Source organism: Peromyscus maniculatus, chromosome 3, assembly GCF_049852395.1.
Source record: "Peromyscus maniculatus bairdii isolate BWxNUB_F1_BW_parent chromosome 3, HU_Pman_BW_mat_3.1, whole genome shotgun sequence".
NCBI classification, from domain to species: Eukaryota; Metazoa; Chordata; class Mammalia; order Rodentia; family Cricetidae; genus Peromyscus; species Peromyscus maniculatus.
The window spans coordinates 138,781,149-138,794,920 of record NC_134854.1 but is presented as its reverse complement, the minus strand read 5'-3'; the positions used below and the strand labels follow the sequence as shown (position 1 = coordinate 138,794,920).

The window sequence follows — 13,772 nt, the reverse complement described above, 5'->3', positions numbered from 1 at the left end:
TTAGTATTGGTTAAAATTGAACATGAATCTATAATTTCCTAAAATTAAAAGTTTAGGTTTCTTTCATTTATTTACTCACTAGTGTGTGCCTCTGTGTATGTATGTTTGTATGTGTGTGTGTGAGAGAGAGAGAGAGAGAGAGAGAGAGAGAGAGAGAGAGAGAGAGAGAGAGAGAGAGAGAGAGATGTTCATATGCATGCATGCCACAAGGAGTATGCCAAGGTAAAAGGGAAGCCTGCAGGAATCAATTATCTCCTTCCACCATGTGGGTTCCAGGAAACAAACTCAGGTCATCCGTCTTGATGGCAAGTACCTTTACCCACTGAGCCATCTCATAAGCTCCCTAAAAGTTTAATTTTTTACAATTATTTTTTATTTTTATTACATTTAGTTATTTAGTGGGAGGCACAAATATCACAATGCACGTGTGGAGTCAGAGGGCATCACCACATGGTTTTAGAAGGTCAAACTATGGCCATCAGGCTTGGCAGCAAGCACCTCTACCCACTAAGTCAACTTATCAGCTCAAAATTTAATCACTTTCAAAGTTCACCCTTTTTTTTTCATGGCAATTTATGGAAAGCCTGTCCTCTGGGGACCAAGTTTTGCTCACTGAAATTAATAGCCAGGATTCTATTCAGCATTTCCCAATATATCCTAAAGAAGCATATAATTCATTATGACTTCCATGTCCAAGAGAGATTGCAGTGCGGGTGTCTGGTAGATACCCTGTGATGAAAGAATCTTTTAAATAACACATTCACACAAGACACTGAGTGCCAAGGCCCTGAAAGAATGACTGACTCTTCCAACTAGATTATAAGAGTATTAGAATGCATATCAGATTTCTGAGATTTACAGATGCACACCGTCAATGCTCCCAAGAATTCTTCACTGTTGTTTTTGATTCAGAAATATCTAAATTTTTTTTTGAGAAAGAAAAGACACAGATCTGTCTCTTAGCAGATATAAGTCTCAGGACAGTTATAATCAAGTCTTTTCCATATGCAAAAAGCTTTGCAACTCAACAGACTTTGAAAGTCTAAAGGTTTTTTTTAATCAGATTATGCCTTAAAATAATTAATATTTAATATGCCTTAAATTAATAATAATTCACTTCAAATATCTAGAAAAGGAAATGTACACTTTAATAATACACAGAGAGAGGGAGGGAGGGAGAGAGAGAGAGAGAGAGAGAGAGAGAGAGAGAGAGAGAGAGAGAGAGAGAGAGATATCAAGCATATGGGTAATCAAGTCTACTTCACCCCAGGTTTCCTATGAGCCACTTCTTCAGGGAACCTAAGAACCATGACTGACTTGATTTTAATGCATTTTATTATTAATTCGTGTGTGTGTGTGTGTACTAAACTTTTATGACTGTGAGTTCTACTAATTTGTGGTATAAAATGGCAGCCAGAATTTGACTTAATTTAAAACATCATTGGCAGATGCTTAAAATTACATTAGCAGAAAATATCTCTTACATGAGAAGATAGAAACTGGTATGGGACCGTCTTCTAGCAACCTAATTGGTACAGGCCTTTGCATCTAAATTCCAAGAATAAAGATTCATATGCTAAGAGGTTTTGCATTTTTTTCTTCAAGAACCCATTAAAGCAAAATATCAATAATATGTAATACATCTGGATAATGATAAATTTAAAGTATGCATATCAAGCACCCAGAGTTACACTAAACTATTTATGTCTCTAAAACAAATGGATCCAAAGAGAAAAATAAATGTTTATTTTGATTTGTTTCAAACCCAATTTGTTTCTGAAATTTTTTATGTTGACTTCAGTAAATAAAGTGGTAAAGAAAAAATTTTATATATTTGTCCTTAAGTATCAGAAAATTCAAGTAAAAGAATGTATTATACACACCAAATATTGAATCTGACTGGAAACTTATTTTTAGCTGAATGTCTTAGTGTGAGTCTTATCTGTCAACATCCTTTAAGGACCATTTCCAGAAAATTCATGAATAACAAAATCCATGGATGTTCAAGACCCATATATAAAGTGATATAACATTTGCATACAATCCATGCAACCTGCAGACATGGCTCACAAATGTAAAGAGGGCAATTGTTTGATGAATATTTGTTAGGCTCTTCATAAATGCTGTCTGAATTGAATTAATATAATTCCAATGAATAGAAATGAAGGAAGAAATTTTCATCACAATGTGGTGAACAAATTTTTGTTGTTGTTGTTTTCAATTTTTAAAGATAAGGGAGCAGGGGTCTAGTGAAATTAGCATAAACTGGACCACCATACAGACATTTTATAGAGAGGGTTTCCACTGTAGGGGAGCTGCAGTTAGAGGACCAAGAAGACTCACCTTCTGAAGCAGGTGGTACTATTTCTTAAAGTTCACTCTGGACAGTGCATCCCTCAGAGCCAGGTGGACCTGCTTATTGCGCAGGGTGTAGATGACAGGGTTCAGAAGTGGTGTCACCACTGTGTTCACAAGAGCAGCCTCTCTGTTGGATTCTAGCCTACTTGTTTGCTTTGGTTTCACGTATATAAACACACAGCTGCCATACATCAGTGAGAGGACGATGAGGTGGGAGGAGCAGGTGGAGAAAGCCTTCTGTCTCTCCTTGGCTGATGGGAGACGCATGATTGAGATTAGTATGTTGCTATATGCAAATACAGCTGTGATGACAGATGTGAAAAGGACAAGCAAAGCGACACCAAAAGCCATTCTATCAAGAGATTTGGTATCTGAACAGGAGAGATGAATTAAGGAGCCAAGGTCACAGAAGAAATGGAGGATGACATTGGAGCCACAGAAAGGCAACCAGGACAGCTTCAGAATGATACCAGTTATTAGGATGAAGGAGAGCACATAGCTGAAGAAAACCAGAAGGAAGCAGACCCTGGGGTTCATGATGGTTGGGTAGTGCAGAGGCCTGCAAATGGCCAGGTAGCGATCCAAGGACATCACAGCCATGTGGAAGAAAATAGTTGACCCAAGAAACAAAAAGAAAAAAGCTTGTATAATACAAGGAGTGAAATGAATTGCTCTGTCTCCAAAAAGAAAGATAGACAGCAGTTTGGGAATTACAGTGGAGATGAAACAGCATTCACAGAAGGAGAAACTTCTGAGGAAGAAGTACATAGGGGTCTGCAGGCGAGGATCAGTCCAGGTGATGATGATTATGAGTGTGTTTCCCATGACTGAGGCCAGATAGACCAGCAGGTGCACCAGGAAGAGGAGCTTGCCCAGATGCTGAGCCACATGGAACCCCTCCAGCACAAACTCCAGGACCATTGTCTCATTCCTTGTCTCCATCCTTACTACTGATTCTTTTACCATCAACACTCCTTGATCTGTTAGGCAAGTCTGCTATCACCAAAGAATAAATAAATTAATTTGTGGCCATTGCTTTTAAGAGTTGATTACCCTAGCCGGGCGTTGGTGGCGCACGCCTTTAATCCCAGCACTCGGGAGGCAGAGCCAGGCGGATCTCTGTGAGTTCGAGGCCAGCCTGGGCTACCAAGTGAGCTCCAGGAAAGGCGCAAAGCTACACAGAGAAACCCTGTCTCAAAAAACCAAAAAAAAAAAAAAAAAAGAGTTGATTACCCTAAGCACAGGGCCTGCAGGGGTCTTCTCCAGGTCCTCTGTGTAGGTTATGGCCATTAGCCTGGTGTTTTTGTGAGACTCTTAACAGTGGGCTCAGTGTATCTCTGACTCCTTTGCCTGCTCTTGGGATTCTTTTCCTCCTACTAGGTTGCCTTGCCCAGCTTCATTACGAGGGCTTTTGTCTTGTCTTATTGTATCTCGTTTTATTGTGTTTGGTTGTTGTTGCTTGGAGGCCTGCTCTTCTCTGAAAGGAAATGGAAGAGGAGTTGATCTGGGAGAGAGGGGAAATGGGGAGAGCTTGGAAGAATTGAGGGAGGGGAAACTGTGGTCTAGATGTATTGTATGAGAAAAGAACTTATTTTCAATTTTTAAAATATTAAAAAAATTGCTTGCCCTTATTACTCTAAGGAGTAATATTTTAATTTAAAAATTTTTTATTTTAAATTAATATTCCTTTTCTCACTTCTAAAATACAAATGTAAAATATGTAGTTTGGTTTTGTGTGGAATTTCAGAATCAGAAAAAAATATTACCTTTGGATAAGATCACGTAAGGTAAAGAATAAAAACCAAGACTCATACTTTTGAAGATGAAACATACAAGTATCACAGAGCATTGTGTTACCCTATAGAAAACAGTGCTAGTTTTTAGACTGCAGACTTGTATGATATGAACCCCTCCTATGTGATGATTGTAGACTCTGGAAATAGTATGAAAAGGCTATGCTCCGACAATCACATTCCAAGCTGATTTTTAAACCAAGTCTGTCTGGAATGAGCTATTTCCCACTTCCCAGAAGCAGCACAAATGCTTGCCACCGTAGGATTCTCATAACTACCCAGTGAGAGTAACAGAAACCATGTGTGAAGATGGCTATATGGTTCAATGGTGTTTGTTCAGGCACAAAGAAGAAAGATGTAATGTGTGACTCTGTCCTGTACCTGCTACTACCCTTGCAGAATGGCAGTGTGATTCTGCTGTCCTTCACAAGCTGTCCATTGTCCTTCCCTTCCTGTGAACATTGTTAATAGAAGATTCTGCTGTGCTTCAAATCAACAACTGAAGACACGTTAGTACTTTAGAAGCCGTTGCCCAGTAGAAGGCAGAGCGATGTGGAACTGCTCTACAGGGCAGGCTGGGCATTTGAGGGAAACTGGTGCTCTGGTAAGAAAACTCGACACTAGTCAGCTTGGTTTAATTTCTTGACTGCCCAGATCTCTGGCTAACTGTGCAGGAACCACAGTGCTAGCTTAACAACCAATCTATTTCAAATTGCACATCGTTTCTATGCCCACACACTTACCAGGAGCAGCTCCCAGTAAAGAGATGCATTAGTTAAATCTTCCTTCTTCCAACAAAGCAAAATCTTTCTCCTACACAGAAGAAAAAAAAATAAAAGAACATTCTTAATTAAGAGTTGTATGTCTTTGACTTATAAAACAAAAAAACACATGCTTTATATTTCAAGACATAAAATTATTAAGGTTACTTATTTTTAAGGAATAAGAAGATTTCTAAATATTCGTTCTATGGAATTGTCACCCATTCCCTGGGACATGATAGCACACTCATTCCACAAAATGCATTAACATTATAATGGACCTGAAGAAATAGACCAGTATGAATATCACATCTTCCTGGTTGTACATCCATTCAAAGAAACTTAGGGAAGGAGGGCAATAAAAGTCAAATCTTCTTGTTTGTGGAGGCTGGTAGCTATTTTCTTATCAACTAGTTATGGAAGACCATTATGTTCAGGTGAAAATAATTGCGGTCATAAATGAAAGTACATTTATATATCCTTATGATATACTACTACAGGATTGTTTATTATCATGGGTAAAGTCACACAAGATCCAAGAGGACAAACCTCTAGGACATTCATTAAAGGAACACGAGAAAAGGATTCAAAAATAAAACAACAGCATAATCCCAGGAGACGTTTCATTGCTTGTTGTTGGAAATAGAAAAATTCAGGAGACTATTATAATTAACATTCCATTGCATATGGCAACCTTCTGACCTCATTCTCAGTAATATTCATGGTCCTCTGTGATGGTCTTTAGAGGTATATTTTCCATGGCTCCCAAAATTCATATGTGAGGAAACACAGGATTACTGCATACATAGTTTACCACATGTTCAAAGATTTATTCATTTCTATTTTATGTGTAGTGTTTGCCTAAATGTACATATGTATACCATGTGCAATCCTGTTACCTATGGATGCCAAAAGAGGGAGTCAGAGCCCCCAGGAACTGTAGGTACAGATGATTGGGATCTGCCATGTGGATCCTGGGAAGTGAACCTGGGGTCTCTCTGTAAGAGAATAAGGACTCTTAACTGCTGAGCCATCTCTCCAACCCCACAGTTTACATACTTTAAAATGAAGAAATGTAAGTGTACCGATGGATTTTCATACAAAGAAGGAAAGTCATGCGATCACCTCTCAGACTTTGATATTTCCTGCTTTGCTATAATTTTCTTTGTCCCTTTAATAAATAGCCCTCACTGAAAGAAAACAATTACTATAATTTCTACTATCAAAGTTGCTTTTGCCTGTCCATAACCATGGCACAGTAGTGTCCTTCTTGCTTGGCCTTTGTTACCCTTCAGCAGGTGTCTGGGTTCCATTTATACTGTGTCGGGGTCAGTGGGCTATTCTTTTATATTCACCATCTTAAGCTACGGTTTTCCATTCTCCCTTGAAAGTATTTTATGTGCAGTCCAGTTTGAGGCTATAGTGAGTCAAGATGCTGTGACTATTCCTATACAAGTTGTTTGAAAATAGAAGTAATTAACATTCAATTAATGTGCGCATGTCCTAAGTAATGGGCTGGAACTTTTGTACATCGTACAAAGTTACAGGTTTCATTGTAGACAAATTTCTAAACAGTCTTATTAAATAAAACACATGGAGCCAGATATAGAGGTGAAAACCTGAGAGATCAGGGAAATAGGGAAAGACACAGCTAATCTCACCTCACCAACTCCGCAGCTTCCAAAATGAGCTGCTTCCTGTCTACCCACACCTATATGCCTTGCTGTTCTGCCATCTGATTTGCTCTCTGTCCAGCTACATCACTTCGTCTTCCTGCCCAGCTCTGTCACTTCCTGTCTGTCTGTCCAGACCTCCAGACATCTATGACTTGGTGCTGAGATTAAAGGCGTGTGCCACCATGCCTGGCTCTGTTCCCCAGTATGGCCTTGAACTCACAGAGATCCAGACAAATCCTTGTCTGCCAAGTGATAGGATTAAAGGCGTGTGCTACCATTTTCTGACTTCTATATAGTGGCTGGCTTCTTTTCCTCTGATCTCCAGGCAAGTTTTATTTTATTGGGAGACACAGTATATTGGGGGACACAATACATCACCACATTTCATTACACCCTTTTGTTTTGGTATATCATATACTTTACCCATGGTGACAGCCCCATTACTCTCTCTTACATACCCCCTGGTCATCTTCCTTTTACACTTTCTTTTCCTACCTGTGCACCTCTGTTTTCAAATTTAGATTCTGAATTTGTGAGAATACATGTAATATTTGCATATGCCTGGTTTGCTTTGCTTAACATGTTGATCTTCAGTTCTACTTCTGCAAATGACATGCATATCTTGCTTTCTGTTGGGAAATAAAACACAATTGTATTTACATGGCCCACTTTCTTAACCCACTCATCTTCTGATGGACATCTAGGATGATTCCACAATCTTTCCATTGCTGATGGTGCTGTGGCAATCATGCATGTGCAGACATCTTTGTAATATGCTAACCAGATCTCTTCAGGATTGTAGCTTCAGGGTGGTAGAGCTGGGTCATCTAGTAGTTCTGTTTCTATGGAGTTTGTTTTGTTTTTAGGAGAAGGGGGTCTCACTCTATAGCTGTGGGAGGCCAGCTCCCACCTTTTTAAAGGGTTCCTATGAGAAGGAGAGAGGGATAAGAAAATATTAGATAGAAAGATAGAGAAGCGGAGAAAGACAGAAACACAGGATAGCTTCGGGAGGACCTGGATCAATACCCAATGCTTCTTCCATTTATTCAAAAGGGCTTTTTATAATAACACAAAGGGGCGGGGCAAAAGATCTCCCCCTTGCTAAATCAAAGCACACCACACAGTCAAGTGTAGACCCTTCCAAACACCTGGTAACCACACTTGTGGTCAAATCATTTCCTTATGCAGTCCTGCTGGGTAAAGGAAGCTCAGATTCTTGGACCCTGAGTAATTTGGGCCTCCAAATAAAGCTCAGGCTGGCCTTGAATACACAGTAACCCTCCTTCTCCATTCAGCCTACTGAGTGCTAGGATTGCAGGTATGAGCCACCACACCCAGCTTACTTCTAGACCTCTTCAGGAAATCTTATACTTGTTTATTTGGCAGATGCAACACTTAAATTCCAACAAGAGTGTTGCAAAAGCACCATCCTCTGTGCATCCTCACCAGAATTTGTTATTTGGTCATTGCCAATGTAACTTGAATGATATGGAATTTCCATGTGGTTTTGGTTAACAATTTTGTAATGTTAAGGATATTGGAAGTTGTTTTCATGTATTTATTGGCCATTTGTGTTTCTTCTTTTGACATTTCTGAGTCATCTATTCTATTTCATTGAACAGTTAACCAAAAGTAATCTAAGAAAACAACAGGAATCAATGCACATTACTTAAGAATAATACTCAATGTTAATGTTCTCAAACCCCCAACAAGAAGATACAGACTAAAGGATTGAATTAGAAGACAAGATCCATCTCTTTCTCTGCCTCTCAGATACACACCCCACTCTCAGTAGATACCACCTTAGGGTAAAGGGATGGAGAAGTGTCACAGCCATATCTGATGGGAATGGCAAAAGTCATAAAGCCAGCACAGCTGCTGGACAAAGATCTGGCAAATCTGAGTCACATGATGGCCACCATGTCACCTTTGGTTTTTATCTCCACCTGTTGCATACTTGGGGAACTTTTAATATTTGTACAATTTGGGGACATTGGATTGATGGAAAATTTCTTATAAATCACTTATGCCTTCTCCCAGGAGTACTGCTTCTAAGCTTCCCCAGGAAAGTCCTGAACATACTACCCCTCCCGCTTTTAGCGAGTTATGTTATCTACTTGAATGTCTTTCTTATGCCTTGGAGGTTGTGACACATAAAGAAGCCAGAGGTCTCTTTATGAGGCTATGAGACATTCTTGAAACATCTGTCCCTGTGCTTAATCAGGAACAAGATAATCAAAACAAAGTAAACTTTAAAAGGTCAACAAGATTTGGTGGGCTAGAGGAGTTGGCCATAGATCATATTGCAAGCTTCTTCCCACTATACACTCAGGTGATGACGATGTGGCATATATAGCAACAAAGTTAGATTGACTGGAGTTACCTCTGCCCTACACAGAGACTTACTGATAAACAAAGAATGATGTAAAAAGATGATATAAGAATGAGATGTCAGGACGTCCCTTTCTCAGAAAAGTTAGTGCATGCATAGTCACTGTGATGTCATATGATCAAGGAACAAGAGAATGCCAGGATTAGACATATAAATTCTATAAATATGTAAAATGTAAACATTGTATTATTCAGAATTTAAATCATAACTGCAGCAGCTTTGGCCTGAGGATTTTTATTGGGCACTCTGACCACTAAGAGTTAATAATACACTGCTTGGGATATGGCAATATGCCCAGGCTGGCTTGAAGATTTTGCTTTGGTCTAACATCCTTGAAGCCACAAAAGATACTAATCTGAGAACAGGCTGCCATATGCCTCTTGATTCTTAGTTATAAGATTAATGAGTAAAAATGATAACTGTTTATCAATGATGGAAAAACTTGAGGAAAAATGGTTGGAAATGATAACTCTGTTCTGTCATGGTTTATCAATGATAACTAAAAGATGAGCAAAAGGAAGTGCAACACATGTCCAAAACCAAAAACCATGATCTGTGTTCTGGAACAACACGAATCTATCCCAGTTTACTGAATTCTGTATAAATAGAGAAACACTCTTGTTGCTAGTCAGTCAGGCTGCAAGAGTCTCCCGACCATCACGTCTGGCTCATGCCTTCCCTCGCTGACTCCTTACCTCCTCTCTGGGATCTGTCAGCCACCGGAGACGGCTCCTGGCAGAGAAACTTGAAGGAAAGGTTTGGAATCGCAAACACAAATAACATATAGACAAAAGTGATATCGGTACTGTATCTTCCTCTGTTGGTTTGGTAAGTTTATCTTTCAAAGACATTTTATCCTAGTCATCAAACTTATTAGCATGAAGATGTTTATAATATTACATTATTGTTCTTGTAATACCTGCAGGATACCTGGGGTCACACACCTTCATTCTTCTCATAGAACCCTTTCCTGGTCCTCACTGGCCCTTTCACTCTATTTCTGGCTAATCTTAATGAGTTTAAATATTTTATGAGTCACTTCAAAGAATGAAGTTGTGCTTTGCTTATTTTCACTCTGCCTCCAAATTCTTTGATTAATTGATATTACTTGCAAACATGCTTGAATACCTTCTATTTGAATTCAAATTATGTTTTATCCTTTGAATTTACATGCGTGCTGGTCCCTCCCACATCAGTCAACAATCAAGAAAATGCCCCACAGATATGTCCACAGCCCATGTGACAGAGACAATATCTTCAACTGTGGGCCAATTTGACAAGAAGATTTACCAGGACAAGGGTGTTTTCCTGCCTTGTTACCTATTCAGCTTGTCTCATGATCGATCAATAGCTTCGTTTCACCTTAGTGCTAAGATGGATGCCTGACCTTGTCCATAAATTAATCTCAAGAATGTTATCATCGCAGTTAGACTTCTTTCCACATAGAAGAAATTTCTCCTGAATTGTTTGCATTTCCCCAGCATAGTGATCAACATAACAACTCTAGTCTGCTTCTAAAGTTCCTCTGGCCCTTTGTTGGTCCTTCAGTTTGGGGGGTTCAACTGAAATCAATGAAATTTTGATTTCAATGGCAAATGAATGGGGACTTTTGATTTCAATGCTTTTTATCAGGGTGAAAACTAGAGGTCTAACAATGTCTGCTTATATACAAATGTTCTCCATGGAAAACAAATGTAGTGAGTGGTGTTAAATAATTTATTAATATCATGATAGTTATTGTTTATGCATCATTCAAATTTTGGTATGGTAATCACATAAACCTGTTGTCGACTACATTTTATGTTCTTGGTACTCATGAATTTAATTCTCCATTCCCAACTCTATTCTCAAAGTCTTTCTTTCTTTCTCCATTACTACAAGAGGATGTGTGAAACCATGACTTCCCAGACCCAACATATATCAAATAAATGCATGGATAATTTGAGACACTCTGCTGAAAAGGTAACACCTATGTAATATGTATGAGGCTTTGGTTTTAATTGCCACCAAAGCAGATATAGGAAGACTTACATCACAAGATTATTAAAGCCTTCAGATGGAATTGCTGAACAAGTCAGCCATCATTTTAAAAACAAACAAGCAGAATTTGAAAGAAACAACAATCCGGATGATTTATATAGAATATTTATATTAAAATGGAGTCAGACTAAATCAAAGGGAAGGTGCACTCTTCCTATGTTATCTGTGCAGTATGACCCTGGACAGTGCATCCCTCAGAGCCTGGTGGACCTGCTTGTTGCGCAGGGTGTAGATGACAGGGTTCAGGAGCGGCGTCACCACCGTGTTCACGAGAGCAGCCTCTCTGTTGGTGTCCAGCCTGCTTGACTGCTTCGGTTTCACGTATATAAACACACAGCTGCCGAACATCAGCGAGAGGACGATGAGGTGCGAGGAGCAGGTGGAGAAAGCTTTCTGTCGCTCCCTGGCTGATGGGAGACGCACGATCGTGACTACTATATTGCTGTATGCAAAGATGGCTATAAAAAGGGTTGCAAAAAGCACAATTAAAGCAAGATTAAAAAACAGCATTTCAATAGACCTTGTTTCTGAACAGGAGAGATTTGCCAGTAGTCCAAAATCACAGAAAAAGTGAGGAATAACATTGGGGCCACAGTAAAATGACTGGGAAAGCATTACAACTGGAACGGCCATGAAGAGGAACCCCAGAACTAAACAGACAGCAACGAGAAAGAAGCACATCCTTGGGCTCATGATGGTGGGATAATGCAGAGGTTTGCAGATGGCCAGATACCGGTCCAGGGACAACACAGCCAGAAGGAAAAACACCGTTGCCCCCAGGAAAAGAAAGACAAAGGCTTGTGTGAAGCAGGCTACAAAGGAAATCCTTTGCCTCCCTGAAAGAAAGATGGCTAGCAGCTGGGGGATAACGGTAGTGATAAAACAACACTCCACAAAGGAGAAACTGCTGAGGAAGAAGTACATGGGTGTCTGTAAGCACTGGTCCTGGCAGGTGATGATAATTATGAGCATGTACTCAAATCTTTGGAGAAATTGATAGCTGAAGCATGTCCTTCAACAAGTAGACCATCATAAAATGTGATATGTGTGTGTGTGCATGTACACATACAACATACCATATATACATACCATGGAACAATACTCAACAATAAAAAGCAATGATCTATTAATACATACAGTAGCTTAAATGAATCTTCAGGTAATTATGAAAAATAAAAAAGTATTCAAAGATTGCATCCTATATAATTACATACATACATGTATACTTTTAATTATATACATAAACATACACACACATATATATGTATATGTAAATATATTTGTTAATATGAAAAGTTACCGAAATGGAGACCTGAATAGTAACAATGTCAGGAGAACAGTGAGCATGGCTCTGTGAGACCAAAGGAGGTAATGGCCTGACCTCAATATGCAATATACATACACATATATTAAATATATATTAAATGTTACTTTCGGAGAAAATTAAGTCAAGAGAGCATGGAGCCACTTAGTATTGGTTAAGACTGAACATGAATCTATAATTTCCTAATATTAAAAGTTTAGGTTTTTTTCATTTATTTACTCACTAGTGTGTGCCTCTGTGTATGTATATGCTTGTGTGTGTGCAAGAGACAGAGAGAGAGAGAGATGTTCACATGCATGCATGCCACAAGGAGTATGCCAAGGTAAAAGGGAAGCCTGCAGGAATCAATTCTCTCCTTCCACAACATGGGTTCCAGGGAACAAACTCAGGTCATCCGTCTTGATGGCAAGTACCTTTACCCACTGAGCCATCTCATAAGCTCCCTAAAAGTTTAATTTTTTACAATTATTTTTATTACATTTAGTTATTTAGTGGGAGGCACAAATATCACAATGCATGTGTGGAGTCAGAGGGCATCACCACATGGTTTTAGAAGGTCAAACTATGGCCATCAGGCTTGGCAGCAAGCACCTCTACCCACTAAGTCAACTTATCAGCTCAAAATTTAATCACTTTCAAAGTTCACCCTTTTTTTTTCATGGCAATTTATGGAAAGCCTGTCCTCTGGGGACCAAGTTCTGCTCACTGAAATTAATAGCCAGGATTCTGTTCAGCATTTCCCAAAATATCCTAAAGAAGCATATAATTCATTATTACTTCCATGTCCAAGAGAGATTGCAGTGCGGGTGTCTGGTAGATACCCTGTGATGACAGAATCTTTTAAATAACAAATTCACACAAGACACTGAGTGCCAAGGCCCTGAAAGAATGACTGACTCTTCCAGCTAGATTATAAGAGTATTAGAATGTATATCAGATTTCTGAGATTTACAGATGCACACCGTCAGTGCTCCCAAGAATTCTTCACTGTTGTTTTTGATTCAGAAATATCTAATTTTTTTTTTTGAGAAAGAAAAGACATGGATCTGTCTCTTAGCAGATGTAAGTCTCAGGAGAGTTATAATCAAGTCTTTTCCATATGCAAAAAGCTTTGTAACTCAACAGACTTTGAAAGTCTAAAGGTTTTTTTTATCAGATTATGCCTTAAAATAATTAATATTTAATATGCCTTAAATTAATAATAACTCACTTCAAATATCTAGAAAAGTAAATGTACACTTTAATAATACACAGAGAGGGAAAGAGAGAGAGAGAGAGAGAGAGAGAGAGAGAGAGAGAGAGAGAGAGAGAGAGAGAGATATTAAGCATATGGATAATCAAGTCTACTTTGCCCTAGATTTCCTATGAGCCACTTCTTCAGGGAAAGTAAGAACCATGACTAACTTGATTTTAATGCATTTTATTATT

The 13,772-nt window shown here is 38.9% G+C and overlaps 2 protein-coding genes across 2 annotated transcripts; both read right to left on the bottom strand.

Moving 5' to 3' along the window:
* Positions 1–2,361: 2,361 nt before the first annotated feature.
* On the bottom strand, positions 2,362–3,324 carry LOC102910857 (olfactory receptor 6C75-like). The gene has a single exon (XM_042274675.2). The coding sequence runs from the start codon at positions 3,322–3,324 to the stop codon at positions 2,362–2,364; it is 963 nt and encodes a 320-aa protein (XP_042130609.2).
* A 7,855-nt stretch (positions 3,325–11,179) lies between these two features.
* Positions 11,180–11,992, bottom strand: LOC102915255 (olfactory receptor 6C4-like). Its single transcript, XM_015997241.3, has one exon. The coding sequence runs from the start codon at positions 11,990–11,992 to the stop codon at positions 11,180–11,182; it is 813 nt and encodes a 270-aa protein (XP_015852727.3).
* Between the last annotated feature and the right edge of the window lie 1,780 nt (positions 11,993–13,772).

Excerpts from the sequence above, each read along its gene's own strand:
- LOC102910857 (XM_042274675.2), bottom strand. The coding sequence starts at position 3,324 with ATGGTAAAAGAATCAGTAGTAAGGATGGAGACAAGGAATGAGACAATG.
- LOC102915255 (XM_015997241.3), bottom strand. The coding sequence starts at position 11,992 with ATGCTCATAATTATCATCACCTGCCAGGACCAGTGCTTACAGACACCC.